At 40.3% G+C, this 18,654-nt stretch overlaps 1 protein-coding gene across 1 annotated transcript; it reads left to right on the plus strand.

Annotated features, from left to right (window-relative positions):
- The first annotated feature begins 15,544 nt into the window (after positions 1 to 15,544).
- On the plus strand, positions 15,545 to 17,393 carry LOC122451362 (microfibrillar-associated protein 1-like). Its single transcript, XM_043484134.1, has one exon. It carries the CDS (start codon positions 15,547 to 15,549, stop codon positions 16,984 to 16,986), a length of 1,440 nt encoding a protein of 479 aa, XP_043340069.1. The 5' UTR covers positions 15,545 to 15,546; the 3' UTR covers positions 16,987 to 17,393.
- The last annotated feature ends 1,261 nt before the right edge of the window (positions 17,394 to 18,654 follow it).

Genomic DNA, 18,654 nt, shown 5'->3' on the forward strand with positions numbered 1-18,654 from the left:
GCTAAAGTCACCATCTGTAGTGACTTAGGAGCCCAAGAAAATAAAGTCTGCCACTGTTTCCATTATTTCCCCATCTATTTCCCATGAAGTGATGGGCCCAGATGCCATGATCTTAGTTTTCTGAATGTTGAGCTTTAAGCCAACTTTTTCACTCTCCTCTTTCACTTTCATCAAGAGGTTCTTTATAGTTCATCTTTCCTTTCTTCCATAAGGGTGGTGTCATCTGCATATCTGAGGTTATTGATATTTCTCCCAGCAATCTTGATTCCAGCTTGTGCTTCCTCCAGCCCAGCATTTCTCATGATGTACACTGCATATAAGTTAAATAAGCAGGATAACAATATACAGCTTTGATGTACTTCTTTCCCAATTTGGAACCAGTCCATTGTTCCATGTCCAGTTCTAACTGTTGCTTCCTGACCTGCATACAGATTTCTCAAGAGGCAGGTCAGGTGGTCTGATATTCCCATCTGGTGAAGAATTATCCACAGTTTGTGGTGATCCACACAGACAAAGGCTTTGGCACAGTCAATGAAGCAGAAGTAGATGTTTTTCTGGAACTCTTTCTTTTTCAGTGACCCAATGAATGTTGGCAATTTGATCCCTAGTTCCTCTGCCTTTTTGAAATCCAGCGTGAACATCTGGAAGTTCACAGTTCACATACTGTTGAAGACTGGCTTGGAAAATTTTGAGCATGACTTTGCTAGCATGTGAGATGAGTGCAATTGTTTGAGCATTCTTTGGCATTGTCTTTCTTTGAGATTGGAATGAAAACTGACCTTTTGCAGTCCTGTGGCCACTGCTGAGTTTTCCAAATTTGCTGCCATATTGAGTGCAGCACTTTCACAGCATCATCTTTTAAGATTTGAAATAGCTCAACTAGAGTTCCATCATCTTCACTAGCTTTGTTCGTAGTGATGCTTCTTAAGGTCCATTTGACTTTGCATTCCAGGATATCTGGCTCTAGGTGAGTTATCACACCATCATGGTTATCTGGGTCATGAAGATCTTTTTTGTATAGTTCTTCTGTGTATTCTTGCTACCTCTTCTTAATATCTTCTACTTCTGTTAGGTCCATACCATCTCTGTCCTTTATTGTGCTCATCTTTGCATGAAATGTTCCCTTGGTATCTCTAATATTCTTGAAGAGATTTCTAGTCTTTCCCATTCTATTATTGTCCTCTATTTCTTTGCATTGATCACTGAGGAAGGCTTTCTTCTCTCTCCTTGCTATTCTTTGGAACTCTGCATTCAGATGGGTATATCTTTCCTTTTATCCTTGCCTTTAGCTTCTCTTCTTTTCTCAGTTATTTGTAAGGCCTTGTCAGACCACCATTTTGCCTTTTTGCATTTCTTTTTCTTGGGGATGGTCTTGATCCCTGCCTCCTGTACAGTGTCATGAACCTCCGTCCATAGTTCTTCAGGTACTCTGTCTATCAGATCTAATCCCTTGAATCTATTGTCACGTCCACTGTATAATCATAAGGGATTTGATTTAGGCCATACCTGAATGGTCTAGTGGTTTTTCCTACTTTCTTCCATTTCAGTTCAGTTCAGTCACTCAATCACATCCAACTCTTTGCAACCCCATGAACCGTAGCACACCAGGGCTCCCTGTCCATCACCAACTCCTGGAGTCTACCCAAACTCATGTCCGTTGAGTCGGTGATGCCATCCAACCATCTCATCCTCTGTCATCCCCTTCTCCTCCTGCCCTCAATCTTTTCCAACATCAGGGTCTTTTCAAATGAGTCAGCTCTTCACATCAGGTGGCCAAAATACTGGAGTTTCAACTTTAACATCAGTCCCTCCAATGAACACCCACAACTGATTTCCCTAAGGATGGACTTGTTGGATCTCCTTGCAGTCCAAGAGACTCTCAAGAGTCTTCTCCAACACCACAGTTCAAAAGCATTAATTCTGCGCTCAACCCTCTTTATAGTCCAACTCTCACATCCACACATGACCACTGGAAAAACCATAGCCTTGACTAGATGGACCTTTGTTGACAAAATAATGTCTCTGCTTTTTATTTGCTGTCTAGGTTGGTCATAACTTTTCTTCCAAGGGGCAAGCATCTCTTAATTTCATGGCTGCAATCACCACCTGGAGTGATTTTGGAGCCCCCCCAAAATAAAGTCAGCCACTATTTCCATTGTTTTCTCATCTATTTGCCATGAAGTGATGGGACCAGATGCCATGATCTTAGTTTTCTGAATGTTGAGCCTAAAGCCTACTTTTTCACTCTCCTCTTTCATTTTCATCAAGAGGCTTTTTAGTTCTTCTTCACTTTCTGCCATAAGGGTGGTGTCATCTGCATATCTGAGGTTATTGATATTACCCCTGGCAATCTTGATTCCAGCTTGTGCTTCATCCAGCCCAGCATTTCTCACGATGTACTCTGCATATAAGTTAAATAACCAGTGACAATATACAGCCTTGATGTACTCCTTTCCCTATTTGGAACCAGTGTATTGTTCCATGTCCAGTTCTTCCATTTAAGTCTGGATTTTGCGATAAGGAGTTTATAATCTGAGCCACTGTCAGCTCCTGGTCTTGTTTTTGCTGATGGTATAGAGGTTCTCTGCGACTACAAGGAATATTATCAGTCTGGCTTTGGTATTGACCATTTTTGTGATGTCATGCATAGTTACCTCTTGTGCTATTGGAAGAGGGTGTTTGCTATGACCAGCGCATTCTCTTGGCCAAACTCTGTTAGCCTTTGCCCTGCTTCATTTTGTACTTCAAAGCCAAACTTACCTGTTACTCCAGGTATCTCTTGAGTTCCTAATTTTGAATTCCAGTCCCCTATGATGAAAAGGACATCTTTTTTTGGCATTAGTTCTAGAAGGCCTTTTAGGTTTTCATAGAACCATTCAACTTCAGCTTCTTTAGCATTACTGGTTGGGGCATAGACTTGGATTACTGTGATATTGAATGGTTTACCTTGGAAATGAACAGAGATCATTCTGTCATTTTTGAGATTGCACCCAAGGACTGCATTTCATGTTCTTTTGTTGACTATGAGGGCTACTCCATTTCTTCTAAGGGATTCTTGCCCACATTAGTAGATATAATCGTTATCTGAATTAAATTCACCCATTCCGGTTCATTTTAGTTCACTGATTCCTAAAATGTTGATGTTCACTCTTGCTATTTCCTGTTTGACCACTTCCAATTTACCTTGATTCATGGACCTAATATTCCAGGTTCCTATGTAATATTGCTAGAGTTTAAGCTTTCTAAAATTAAGAGACTTCTCTTATTTTTATCCTTCCCCCCTCCCCCAAGAAATGCTTGGTACAGTTTTGCTATTCAACAGGCATATAATTGAGATGAGATGTGAATTTGGCCATTAATAAGTTTCTTGAGAGCTATCAGAAACACACATGTCTATTACTAAACCTGTGCCAAATTGCATGGAATGTCCCCATCTTCTTTCTAATATGCACTAAAAGTCTCTATTTTCAAAGCTTGTCATCAACAGATTATTTATAAATAATTTATAAATTATTTAAGATGGGGACATTCCATGCAATTTGGCACAGGTTTAGTAATAGACATGTGTGTTTCTGATAGCTCCCAAGAAACTTATTAATGGCCAAATTCACAGCTCATCTCAATTATATACCTGTTGAATAGCAAAACTGTACCAAGCATTTCTTGGGGGAGGGGGGAAGGATAAAAATAAGAGAAGTCTCTTAATTTTAGAAAGCTTAAACTCTAGCAATATTACATAGGAACCTGGAATATTAGGTATATACACAATGGAATATTACTCAGCCCCTTAAAAAGAATTCATTTGAATCAGTTCTAATGAGGTGGATGAAACTGGAGCCCATTATACAGAGTGAAGTAAGCCAGAAAGAAAAACACCAATACAGTATACTAACGCATATATACGGAATTTAGAAAGATGGGAACAATAACCCTATATGCAAGACAGAAAAAGAGACACAGATGTATAGAACAGACTTTTGGACTCTATGGGAGAAGGCGGGGTGGGATGACCTGAGAGAATAGTATTGAAACATGTATATTATCAAGTGTGAAATAGATCGCCAGTCCAGGTTGGATGCATGAGACAAGTGCTCGGGGCTGGTGCACTGGGATGACCCAGAGGGATGGGATGGGGAGGGAGGTGGGAGGGGGATTCAGGAGGGGGAACACATGTAAATACATGGCTGATTCATGTCAATGTATGGTAAAAACCACTACAATATTGTAAAGTAATTAGCGTCCAACTAATAAAAATAAAGGGAAAAAAAAGTAAGAATAATCATAAACATCTTTAAAGTAGCAATCTCTAGACTTCTTAGCCCTGAATTATCATCATGTTGAAAGAGGCAATAAGATGCATTGCCAGGATCACAGACTCTGGTCTAGATCTATTTGGGTGGAAACCTCGGCTCCACTCTCAGAAGCTGTGTGTCCTAAGTAAGGTACTTAACCCACCTGTGCCTCACTTTCAGTATGTGTAAGACAGGTGATAGAACAGTATCTACCTCATAAGGCTGGCATGAGAATGAAACGAATGAATTTATATGAAGTACTTAGAAAAGTATTTGGGACATTGTTAGTGCTCAAGTGGTTTTAGCTATTACACTATTATTATTATTATGTGCACTCAGTTGTTTGTTTCTGCCCCTCCCTTGAAAGCATGAACTTCTAAATGGCTGATACTGTGTTTCCTTGGTCTTTGTGTTTCAAATGACCAGCACAGTGCCTGACACATAATAAACTATGAAAGAGAAGAACCTGATAAACTCTGAAAGAGAAGAACCTGGAATAAAATTTCTTCTTACCCTAGAGGTGAACATGAACTTGCTCCCTGTCTTGGGTATCCACAGAACTTTCTTTTCCTCCTGTCATCATCCTCATATTTAACCCTGCTGGTTTTCATTTATTTTATAATTCAGTCATAATGAATTTTAAAATCCATTCTAACTTCCAGAGATCTCTGGAGACTTGCCTCATCAGTCTGACATCACATTCATTTACATTCCTTATTTTTTCATTTCCTTGTATGAGGTCTAAGAATTGTTCCAATAAAACACTTTTAAGATTGCATTACACATACTGTGTGCTATTTATTCCTGGCTACATGTTCAAATTAACAAGCAAGAAATTGCGTATGCTCTGATCAACTATTAAAACTGCAATGCTATATCTTTTATAACTGAAAAAAATTAGACCTGGACTATGCTTTGGTAACCATCTAAACAAATAGTTTAAATGGAAAGTATTTATGCTACTTGATCATTCTCTCATGATGGTAAATTCTTGAGTAGCCCCCAGGATGAAAAAAAAAAAAAAAAGAAAAAGAATAATCTGTCTTTTGCCTGTGTTTTTCCAGAAACAGAGAACACATTACTCCAAAGTCATCTTGTTCGTTTGCTGGGAAATTATTTCTTATATTGAATATAACCCATTGCTCTAAAAAATAACATAGGTTAAAGCAGATCACCATCTTCCATGACGGTCTTCAAGTATTTGAGAACAGGTATTTTACTTCCTGATGTAAATCAACAGACTGTACTGATGGAGTTCAAGAATTTTTAGACTTAAGCACACATAAATATAATTTAATCCTATTATTTTGCAGATGAAGAAATGGAAAAGAAGAGAGGTTGAATAATTTGCCCAATGTCACACATTTGTTCATTCATTGGGTACTCAGACACCAGCCTGATAAATACACAAGTTTTTAATTTATTATAATATATAAATAATTTATAATTTATTATATGACAATTTTATGATTGAGTATAACATACATCATTTTATAATATATGATATAATTTGGTATAACAAATACATTATGCACAAATTGTTATTTTATTACATAAATAACATTGAAGACCTTACAGCCAATTCATTCTCTTCCTTCCCTCCCCAGAGGCTACCACTAACCCCTATTTGTTATTTAACATTCAAACATATTGTATCAGTCAGTTTCAGCAGAGAAACAGAATCACTGTGGGTGACATGGAATAAAGGATTTACGTTAGGGATCTGATTTTACACACTTGTAGTCGCTGTCTAAGAAGTGGAAGCCTGTTGCCTCTGCATCTGGGACGGAAGTCATTGAAGATTCATAGACATGACGCAGGGCAGAATGACAAATGGGAACATAAATCAGTTCCTCATTGCCTCCAACCTTGGCAATGCCGGTGAAATCGAAGGAGCTGGAACCCTTTGCCACGAGGCTGCACGCATGCCTGGCCCTGGACTCAGGGTAGCTGAAACAGAAGCTGCCGGCCTGGATGAGGTGCAAGCCTGGTGGCTCCTCCAGGCCAGTGAGGAAGGCAGCAGTCAGACACAATCTGCGGGATCTGTAGTGGCTCCTGGTCGCCACAGAACCCATAATGCTGCGTAGTTGTCTAGGGGATGCCCTACATCTCTGCCAGTCATCCACAGGGAGGGCTCAGCAGCAAAGAGGACCCACAGCGCTCTTCCCGCACCTGGCTTTGTCAGCAGCTTTCTCAGTGTGATGTTTTCTCAGGACCGACAACCGGCTTGGACTAAAAAGTGTGCCATGTCGATCAGTTTCAATACCTGAAACATTTGCTCCTTTAATCACTTGTAAAGAGAGGATGTGTCTTGAACATGAGAATCAATGCAGCACCTAAACATTGTCCTGAGGGTGAAATGAGATGATTATGAAGCACCTGGTTTAGTGAGAGGCATACAGTAAGCACTCAATAAATAGTTATTAATAGAATTAGATAGTATTAATCCCTCAGTGATGTCTGGCTCTTTGAAATCCCATGGACTGTATGTAGTCTGCCAGGCTCTCCTGTCCATAGAATTCTCTAGGCAAGAATACTGGAGTGGGTTGCCATTCCCTTCTCCAGGGGATCTTCCCGACCCAGGGATCGAATCTGCATTGCAGGTGGATTCTTTACCACCTGAGCCACCAAGGAAGTCCTCAGTATTATTGTACCTTAAAACTCTCTCTGCTTCTCAGGACTTCCCTGGTGGTCCAGTGGTTAAGAATCCACTGTCCAATGCAGGGGACATGGGTTCGATCCCTGGTTGGGGAACGCAGATCCTGCAGGCTGCAAAGAATATCTTGCCTTCCACAACACAGCCAAATTAATTAATTAATTTAAAAATTCCTACTGCTTCTATTTGTGTCTCACCATTGAACACTAGACTTCTTGAAGATAAGGTCTGTGACTGTTAAGTCCTGTATCCTCAGAACCCTAGCTCAGAGCCTGATCCATAGAAGGTGTTCAACACTTGGAGATTGTATTGAAAATGAATTTATAAGATGCTTTCCTGGCAGCAGTTCCTAGGAGAGGAGAGAGAATTTATGAGGATATTCAACACTTGAGAAGGAGGAGGGCACCATCATTGGGGGGAAATACTCAAATACCAGTCCTACTGTTCGCATGATTTCTGTGATGCTAGAGCCTGAGATGTTCTTGACTTATTCTGTAAATGGTGTTGGTATATTCAGCTAAAACATTTATATGGAAAAAGTTAAGTCATCAGATTTTAGAGAAAAATAAGTAGGGATGAATGTGTAACTTTGGAGCAACATTTCCTAAGCATGTCACCAAAGAACAATTTAATAAAAGTTTTAATTAAAATTAAAAATAAGAAAAAAATTTTCTATTTAAAAATCTTAATGAACTAAGGAGGAAAAGAATGAATTGTACTGATATTTGCAAAATACATGACTAAGTGTTAACATGTTAACTTGTGAAGGATTCCAATAAACTAGTATGAAAAATATGATTAAATCAATAGAAAAATGTACAAATGTACAGTCATTTCAAAAAAGAAGAAATTGCCAATAAGAATAAGAAAAAAATAGTTCCCAATAGTCTAAAAATTGCCAGTTAAAAAAATATAAACAAAAAGATCTACTCTACAGTACAGGGCATTATATTCAACATTTTGTAATAACTATTTTTCTATAATGAAAAAGAATATGGAAAGAATCACTTTGTTGTATAAATAAAACGAACACAACAGTGTGGAGAACTATAGTTCAGTTTAAAAAAAAATCTTGGGACTTCCCAAGTGGATAAGAATCCACCTACCAATGCAGAGAACATGGGATCGATCCCCAGTCCAGGAAGATTCCACATGCTGTGGAGCAACTAAGCCTGTGTGCCATAACTACTGAAGTCTGTGCTTTATGGCCAGTAACAAAGAGGAGCCCTCATGTTCTGCAACTAGAGAAAGCCCTCAAGCACCAATGAAGACCCAGCACAGCTATAAATAAATAAAATTAAAAAGAAAAAAAATCTGGGACTTCCCAGTTCAGTCCAATGGTTAAGAATCCACCTGGCAATGCAAGGGACAGGGGTTGGTTCCATCCCTGGTCCAGGCAGCTCACACATGCTGCAAAGCAAACTACTGAGCCCACACACCACAACTATTGGACCCCACATGCCTGTGCTCTGAAACAGACACCACAAATGAGAAGCCCACACACCGCAACTAGTCCTAGGGATTAGGAAGTCCCTGCTTGCTCCCTGCAACTGGAGAAAGCCTGAGCACAGCCATGAACACGCAGAGCAGCCAATACATAAATAAATAATTTTTTAAAGTTCTACTTAAAAAAATTAAAAAAAAAATCTGCGAAGTCCCTATTGTTACACAAAATAACATGTTCTCAGGCTCTAGGGATTATGACATAGCCGCCTTTGAGGATCATTATTGTCTGCCACAGTAGGTTTAAAATGATTGACTCTTACGTAGATTTCTCATACGCCTCTGCTCTGAGTGAGAACACCAATACCAGAGCAGTCACAAACCATACTAGACAGCAACTTGCAGTGTCACTTTGCCTAAAACTTGAGTAGCTTGAGCCTGGCAACACTGCCCCAGCCTGTTCCATTTATTTCCTGACATTTAAACAGGAATCAATCTTTCAAAATATTGATTCTGAACTTTTAAAAACCTCTATTAAGTAACCATAAATAGTAATTTTTTAATCTCCTGCTTTCTCATCCCTCAACTTTAATAGTGTGTCGAATACTATTTTATACCCAAACCATTTTCCTTTTCTTTTTTTTTTGCTAAGTATTAAATTTGAAGGTTGAACAAAGGAAAGCACCTCATCAAGGAGTAATGGGTTTACCTTGCAGTCAGGGTGAAAAAATTCTCTCTGATCCAGACGTGCAGGAGTCTCCATCCTTCTTAATCGATTTTACACTTCTACTTCACTTGCAGACACAAAAATACTTGGTCCAAAAAAGAAATGAGAAATCACAATGGCTTGAGGTTGAGTTTTTGAGTGAATCAGCACAAAGTTGTTCCACGAATGTTTCCGTCGTTTTTTAAGAGGCAATGAAATTAAGTGGAAAAAAACCTCAGTCAAACCACTGCTTTCTGCCTCGTGTTTCCCATCTATGAGTTGGAAGAGCCCTGTTTTCCCTTATCTTATTATGTAATTTTAAAACATGAAATGTACAGGCTAATGGGCCTTTGCAGCATTAGGTTACATTCAGGTATTTGTTATGCATGTGTTGAAGGTTGAATTCACTTTTATGGACACACTTCAAAGTTCTGAGGTTGTGTGCTCTTCATTCTAAGCATTCAATCTCTCACTCAGCTCACTGGGTATTTGGCAAGTATCTGTTCCTTCAATAAATACTCAATAAAATGCCTGCCTTGTGCTCTGAAAGGGCAAAGTGGAAATTCCCATGCAACATAATTACAAAACTTAGACAAGTGCATAAAACCTTGAATGTGGAATAAGCTGTAAGCATAAATGCTGAAGAATGGGTCTGGAAAAAGTACCGTCAATGAATTGGCAGAAAGGAGATGGGCAAATGGAAAAGCTGCAGGGAGTCTAAGACCTTCAGTGAATCATTTTGTATTGACTCTGTTATAATAAGCAAAAGCCAAACACGGGTAGTCATTTCAAATGGTTTACACTATGTTAACATTCAAATGAACAGCAATGTTCAAAAACTTAATTCAGCTTATTTAAGCTAAATATTCTTACAATTACACATATCACACACACACATATACACGAGTAGGAGTAAAATGCCTCAGAGCCTAAAGTCCTAGATAGATTACTGTGATGGTTCTTCAATACTCTCATTGGTGTTAAGTATCTCTTACACCACTGAATCTTTCTCCAGTGGCTGGATAGAACCCAAAACAAGAGGTATAGTTTCTTTGAAGTTGAGAGTTTCCTCCCAGAGGACAAGTCTTCAAGAATTAAGAGAGACTAAGGAGATCATGGACCACTGTAGGTTCAAGTGCCATTGATCATGGGAGCTAAAGTTCTCATCTTTCATCAAGGGGAGCTCAGTTTCTGTGATTGGTTGCCCTGTTCAGTTCAGTTGCTCAGTTTTGTCCAATCTTTGCGACCCCATGGACTGTAGCATGCCAGGCCTTCCTGTCCGTCACCAACTCCCAGAGTTTATTCAAACTCTGTTATCCCCTTTTCCTCCCACCCTTAATCCTTCCCAGCATCAGGGTCTTTTCAAATGAGTCAGTTCTTCACATCAGGTGGCCAAAGTATTGGAGTTTCAGCTTCAGCATCAGTCCTCCAATGACTATTCAGAATTGATTTCCTTTAGAATTGATCTCCTTGCTGTCCAAGGGACTCTCAAGAGTCTTCTCCAATGCCACAGTTCAAAAGCATCAATTCTTTGGCACTCAGATTTCTTTATAGTCCAACTCTCACATCCATACATGACTACTGGAAAAACCATAGCTTTACTACATGGACCTTTGTTGGCAAAGTAATGTCTCTGCTTTTTAATATGCTATCTAGGTTGGTCATAACTTTTCTTTTAATCTTTTAATTTCATGGCTGCAGTCACCACCTGGAGTGATTTTGGAGCTACCCAAAATAAAGTCTGCCACTGTTTCCATTGTTTCCCCATCTATTTGCCATGAAGTGATGGGACCAGATGCCATGATCTTTGTTTTCTGAATGTTGAGTTTTAAGCCAACTTTTTCATTCTCCTCTTTCAACAAGAGGCTCTTTAGTACTTTTTCACTTTCTGCAATAAGGTGGTGTCATCTGCATATCTGAGGTTATTGATATTTTTCCCAGCAATCTTGATTCCAGCTTGTGCTTCATCCAGCCCAGAGTTTCTCATGATGTGCTCTGCATATAAGTTAAATAAGCAGGGTGACAATATACAGCCTTGGTGTACTCCTTTCCCTATTTGGAACCAGACGGTTGTTCCATGTCCAGTTCTGACTGTTGCTTCCTTACGTGTATACAGATTTCTCAAGAGGCAGGTCAGGTGGTTTGGTATTCCCATCTTGTGAAGAATTTTCCACAGTTTGTTGTGATCCACACAGTCAAAGGCTTTGGCATAGTCAATGAAGCAGAAGTAGATGTTTTTCTGGAACTCTCTTGCTTTTTCGATGATCCAGTGGATGTTGGCAATTTGATCCCTGGTTCTTCTGCTTTTTCTAAATCCTGCTTGAACATCTGCAAGTTCACGGTTCACATACTGTTGAAGTTTGGTTTGGAGAATTTTGAGCATTGCTTTGCTAGCATGTGAGATGAGTGCAATTGTGTGGTAGCTTGAGCATTCTTTGGCATTGCCTTTCTTTGAGATTGGAATGAAAACTGACCTTTTCCAGTCCTGTGGCCACTGCTGAGTTTTCCAAATTTGCTGCCATATTGAGTGCAGCACTTTCACAGCATCATCTTTTAGGATTTGAAATAGCTGAACTGGAATTCCATCACCTTCACTAGCTTTGTTCATAGTGATGCTTCCTAAGGCCCACTTGACTTCACATTCCAGGGTGTCTGGCTGTAGATGAGTGATCACACCATTGTGGTTATCTGGGTCGTGAAGATCTTTTTTGTATGGTTCTTCAGTGTATTCTTGCCACTTCTTCTTAATATCTTCTTCTTCTGTTAGGTCCATACCATTTCTGTCCTTTGTTGTGCTCATCTTTGCAAGAAATGTTCCCTTGGTATCTCTAATTTTCTTGAAGAGATCTCTAGTCTTTCCCATTCTATTATTGTCCTCTATTTCTCTTCATTGATCACTGAGGAAGGCTTTCTTCTCTCTCCTTGCTATTCTTTGGAACTCTGCATTCAGATGGGTATATCTTTCCTTTTCTCCTTTGCCTTAACTTCTCTTCTTTTCTCAGTTATTTGTAAGGCCTCCTCAGACTACTGTTTTGCCTTTTTGCATTTCTTTTTCTTGGGGATGGTCTTGATCACTGCCTCCTGTACAATGTCATGAACCTCCCCTCATAGTTCTTCAGGCACTCTATCAGATCTAATCCCTTGAATCTATTGTCACGTCCACTGTATAATCATAAGGGATTTGATTTAGTTCATACCTGAATGGTCTAGTGGTTTTCCCCACTTTCTTCAATTTAGTCTGAATTTGGGAATAAGGAGTTCATGATCTGAGCCAGTCAGCTCCCAGTCTTATTTTTGCTGACTGTATAGAGCTTCTCCATCTTTGGCTGCAAAGAATATAATCAATCTGATTTCAGTGTTGACCATCTGGTGATGTCCATGTGTAGAGCCTTCTCTTGTGTTGTTGGAAGAGCATGTTTGCTTATGACTAGTGTGTTCTCCTGGCAAAACTTATTAGCCTTTGCTCTGCTTCATTCTGTAATCCAAGGCCAGTTTTGCCTCTTACTCCAGGCATTTCTTGACTTCCCACTTTTGCATTCCAGTCCCCTATAATGAAAAGGACATCTTTTTGGGTGTTAGTTCTAGAAGGTCTTGTAGGTCTTCATAGAACCATTCAACTTCAACTTCTTCAGCATTACTGGTTGGAGCATAGAGTTGGATTACTGCAATATTGAATGGCTTGCCTTGGAAATGAACAGAGATCATTCTGTCATTTTTGAGACTGCATTCAAGTACTTCATTTTGGACTCTTTTGTTGACTATGATGGCTACTCCATTTCTTCTAAGGGATTCTTGCCCACAGTAGTAGATATAATGATCATCTGAGTTAAATTTACCCATTCCAGTCCATTTAAGTTTGCTGATTCCTAGAATGTCGACGTTCATTCTTGCCATCTCCTGTTTGATCACTTCTAATTTACCTTGATTCATGGACTGAACATTCCAGATTCCTATGCAGTATTGCTCTTTACAGCACTGGACTTTGCTTCTATCACCAGTCACATCCACAACTAGGTGTTGTTTTTGCTTTGGCTCCATCTCTTCATTTTTTCTGGAGTTCTTCATTCTTTCTCCACTGATCTCCAGTAGAATATTGGGCACCTACCTACCTGGAGAGTTCACCTTTCAGTGTCTTATCTTTTTGCCTTTTCATACTGTTCATGGGGTTCTCAAGGCAAGAATACTGAAGTGGTTTTCCACGCCCTTATCCAGTGAACCACATTTTGCCAGAACTCTCCACCATGACCCTTCTGTCTTGGGTGGCCCTACACAGCATGGCTCATAGTTCCACTGACTTAGACAAGGTTTTGGTCCATGTGATCAGATTGGTTAGTTTTCTGTGATTGTGGTTTTCAGTGTGTCTGCTCTCTGATGGAGGGGATAACAGGCTTATGGATAAGCGTCTGCATGGTGCTGGAGCAGCTATGAGGAGATACCCACGTCCAAGGTTGCCCTGAGGTTGTTACTATTCATTCTGTTGCTAAAAGAGGCTGCATGCAAGCTAGATAACCTCCTGTGTTGATCTAGATAGGATGAGTATACATGCTGACTCTGATACCCCCACCATCTAACTGCCCAAATCTATTAATCTTCACATTAAGCAACCCCCACATGTTGGTTTAAAGAAGATGTTACTGCCAGAAATGGAGCTTACCAGTCATGATTCACATAATCATATACTCTATGGAGAATCTAATGGACAGAGCAGCATGTCAGGCTACAGTCCATAGGATCACAGAGTTGGATACAACTGAAGTGATTTAGCATGCATTCATAACCTATGGAGGGCATTCAAGACAATTAGAAAAATGAGATGGAAGTCTTAGAACTAAGTTTAATAGACCTGTTCATTGGAACACTGAAAAAAATGAAGTTTGAGATTGGATGAGGCACTTAGATTTAATCCATTTACCCTGTCTTATCAAAGCCCTTTTTTTTCTAAGAGCAAGGAAGGGTAAATTCATACCCTTTGGGATGTGAAGGGTGTGGGATGAGTGGGATGCAAAGGACTGGGATAGGAAGCACTCATTGGTTATCAGTAAGACACAACGATGTCTTATTTCATCATTAGATTTCATCTGAAGCTTCTGTTGTGTTAATTTTTAAAATCCATTTTATTTAACATAACCATAATGTATCAAGTTACTTAACATCTGTAATAATTGATATCACAGTGATAAACATTTTTTTAAAAAATTTGAAATAATCTAGTTTAGCAGGTCAACATGAAGGCTATGATCAAATGGACTTTGAGTTAATCTCTTAGTATTACTACTTTCTATCTGTGAACATAAAGCAAATTATTTAGCCTTTTTTTTTTTAAATAAAGATTTTTGGTAGCACTCCACAGTATGTGGGACCTTGCTTCCCCAATCAGGGACTGAGAGGCATACCCCTGCATTGAAAAGCAGAGTCCTAACACTGGACTTCCAGGGAATTTCCTATTTAATCTCTCTTTATGTCTCAGTTGCCTTATTTGTAAAGTGAGGATGATTATGTTAGTACCCACCTCACAGGGATGTTGTGAGGATCAAAGGATAAGAGGCACTTGAACTAAGAACCATGTTTTGCACCTAGTAAATGTTCAACAAATGTTGATTATATTATTATTATTGGTATCCCAAAGTTCAACATACCTTTTGGCTCTGAACTATAGTTAAAGAAAGCTTCCCCAGAGGATCAATGGTAAAGAATCTACCTGGAGTGCAGGAGACGAAAGAGACTCGGGTTCAATCCCTGGGTGGGGAAGACCCCCTGGAGGAGGAAATGGCAACCCACTCCAGTATTCTTGTCGGGAAAATCCCATGAACAGAGGAAACTGGCAGGCTATAGTCCATAGGGTCGTGTAGTTAAAGAATGAAGGCAACTGGAAATCACTGTAGACTCACACATAAATTCTACCACGGTAAGACAAAAACAACTTCTTTTCCCAAATTACTTACAGATATGACAATTTCACACAAACTCAGTGGTGCTATGGAGCATTGTGTCAGTTGGTGGGAAAGAAGACCTGCTGAGGTAGCCCATAGCTCTGGTTCCTGCTGCGAGCTGGACCATTAAGCTTCAGAACTCTTCCTCTAAATTTGATGAAAATTTTCACTATGGCAAAGCGTGAATCTACTCCAGTGGGACTTCAAGAGCTGGGATGAGAAGAGCAGGCAATAGCGTTTTCATCAAAACTCAGCTGGGTGGAATGCTGTGCCATTGACCTGACACTTTAAAACAAGACTGTGGTGTTTTGGACTCCAACCAAATATGGTTTGCTTCTCCTAGACCCCCCAGTAGCATAAGGAAGAAACCACCATTCCTTCACCTCCCCATCTTATACCTTGCTTGTAATTCACACAAAAACACATGGCTGGATTTTTTTTTTAATGGGTTTTGGGTACTGAAAACACCATGATGCCATGCAGATCCACTGACCCCTAATACATCATTCAAAAATAGCCATGAAGGGTGTTTCTATCAGTCGCGCAGCAGTTTCCAGTGGTCCTAGGAGGAGAGGGTTTTATCTTTTTGTTGACCTTGTAGCTGTTCACTTTGAAATCAGTCAAGTTTCGGGAGTCACCGCCGCTGTCGTCAAAATGTCGGTCCCAAGCTCACTCATGAAGCAACCGCCCATTCAGTCGACGGCTGGGGCCGTCCTGGTTCGCAATGAGAAAGGTGAGATTTCGATGGAAAAAGTGAAGGTAAAACGTTATGTGTCGGGAAAGAGGCCAGACTATGTCCCTATGGAGTCCTCAGATGAGGAGGATGAAGAGTTTCAGTTCATTAAGAAAGCCAAAGAACAAGAAGCAGAGCCCCAGGAACAGGAGGAGGATTCATCTAGTGACCCTCGGCTGCGGCGTTTGCAGAACCGTATTAGTGAAGATGTGGAGGAGAGGCTGGCTCGACACTGGAAAATAGCGGAACCTGAAGTGGTTGGAGAAAGTGACTCCGAAGTAGAAGGAGATCCTTGGCGCATGGAACGAGAAGATAGCAGTGAAGAAGAGGAACAAGAGATTGATGAAGGGGAAATAGAACGGCGCCGTGGCATGATGCGCCAAAGAGCACAGGAGAGAAAAAATGAAGAGCTGGAAGTCATGGAGGTGGAAGACGAGGGACGTTCTGGGGAGGAGTCCGAATCGGAGTCTGCGTATGAGGGGTACATAGACAGTGAGGATGAGACGGAGCCTCGCCTTAAGCCAGTCTTCCTTCGGAAAAAGGACCGGGTGACGGTTCAAGAACGTGAGGCTGAAGCATTGAAACAGAAGGAGCTGGAGCAGGAGGCCAAACACAAGGCTGAGGAGAGACGCAAGTACACACTCAAGATTGTAGACGAAGAAACCAAGAAAGAGCGGTCTCTGGCTGCCCTGGATGCACTCAATACTAATGATGAAAATGATGAGGAGGAATATGAGGCCTGGGAAGTCCGGGAGTTAAAGAGAATCGAGAGGGACAGAGAAGACAGAGAAGCACTTGAGAAGGAGAAAGCAGAAACTGAACGAATGAGAAACCTAACTGAGGAAGAGAGACGAGCTGAGCTTCGGGCAAATGGCAAAGTCATCTCCAACAAACCCGTTAAGGGCAAATATAAGTTCCTACAGAAGTATTACCACCGGGGTGCTTTCTTCATGGATGAGGATGAAGAAGTATACAAGAGAGACTTCAGCGCACCTACCCTGGAGGATCATTTCAACAAAACCATTCTTCCCAAAGTCATGCAGGTCAAGAACTTTGGACGCTCAGGTCGTACCAAATACACCCACCTCGTGGATCAAGACACCACCTCCTTTGACTCAGCATGGGGCCAAGAGAGTGCCCAAAATACAAAGGTCTTTAAACAAAAGGCAGCCGGGGTACGAGATGTATTTGAACGGCCATCTGCCAAGAAGCGGAAAACTACTTAGAGTTCAACTACTTGTTCTTCCAGCTGTGGGACACAAGGGGAAATCTCAGCATCTGGTCCTTGATTTGTTTTTACTACTATTCACATGGCCCCTGTATCCAGCCTGCTGAACCTACTGCCATACTTGTGGCACTGGGCAAACCCAGTCTTTGAAAGTGCTTTGTGAGGTTTGGACTCATGCTGAGAAGCCTGCAAAAAAGCACTGTCCAGGTAGGATTAGAGGCTCCCACTTAGGACTATTTCTGAGAAATCTTGAATGTCATTACTGCTCTGGCTTCCCATATTCACTTGGGACTGTTCCAAGTTTCTTTTTCCAGCTCTGAGCTTGGGTTAGAAACATGGATGGGCATGTAAGTGGACAATGTATTATTTCTACCTTACAGGAAATCTAAAGTCATTGAAAACCTGTTTTGCATTTTTGGGTAAATTTTTCTAGGCAAACATACTTTTTGATCCATTTATGTACAAGTGTCAAGAAATAAAAAAAAATCATACACCAAAAAAACACACAAAAAAACAAAAAATAGCCATGAAGTCTATAAAAGGAAATTGTAGCATTTATTACCTTCAACTTGCATATTTACCTATCCAGCATTATCAGGAGACCAAGGTTTCTGAGGACATCGATTAGTGCCCTTATCCATTTCTAGATCTTGGCTACCTAACGCAATGCCTTGCACATAGCAGCTATTGAAAAAAAAAATGTTAAACATGTAAATGAATGAAAGAATTAATTTTATGGCAGCCTGTCTATAAAGTGGCCCTGACTTAGATAAGCAGGATGATTGTGTAATTTTAGTATCAGTTTAAGCAGATAGTGGAATACTTCGGGGGAAAGTGTTCATTCTTCTTGGATGCTTTCATATATGTCTATACTCATTCACTAAGTCGTATCCGACTCTTTGTGACCTTATGGACTGTAGCCCACCAGGCTCCTCTGTCCAGGGGATTCTCCAGGCAAGAATACTGGAGTGGGTTGCCATTTCCTTCTCCACTGGATTTTCCTGACCCAGGGATCAAACCTGGGTCTCCTGCATTGCAGGCAGACTCTTTATAGTCAGAGCTACCAGAAAAGTCCCTGAATATATGTCTGACTGCCCTCAAAAGTGAAAAAACAGAATTCAGGGGTCTGGAAAGTTTCTTAGGCATTTTCCAGAAATACTCCAAAATCGCATTTCCTGGGGAGAAAAGCTAACCTCACTGGTGCCTCCTGGCACAAAGGCTGAGGCTGCATACTGGTGACCAATTCCTAATGATGCATCAAGTATTTTCTTGCTTAAGATATTAGTTTAAAGAAGTTGAAGCAAAATGGTGAAAAGCAATTGAACATTCTTAGGAGTGATTTGGAGTTTGAGAAGATACTCTTAAGATTAGAATCTTAGAACCTAGAGATTCTAAGAATTCCTGAGATGCTTAGGAATCCTAAGATTTCTTAAGGAGGTCACACTATAAAGGAAGAAAGTAAATGAGATCTAAATAGGAGAGAGGGGGACAGTTGAGATGAATTAATCTTACATTGCAAAGTTTTATTTTTTGTGTAACAATACACAGAAAAAATTACACACAGAATGTTAGAGCTGGCTGGAAACTTTGGGAAGATTTGATTCTGAATTCTCCATTCTACAAATCAGGGGGCTGTGGCCAGGGTGTTAAAGCAAATTGTCCAGAG

This window comes from Cervus canadensis, chromosome 12 (genome assembly GCF_019320065.1).
Source record: "Cervus canadensis isolate Bull #8, Minnesota chromosome 12, ASM1932006v1, whole genome shotgun sequence".
NCBI lineage: Eukaryota > Metazoa > Chordata > Mammalia > Artiodactyla > Cervidae > Cervus > Cervus canadensis.

Excerpts from the sequence above, each read along its gene's own strand:
- LOC122451362 (XM_043484134.1), top strand. The coding sequence starts at position 15,547 with ATGAAGGGTGTTTCTATCAGTCGCGCAGCAGTTTCCAGTGGTCCTAGG.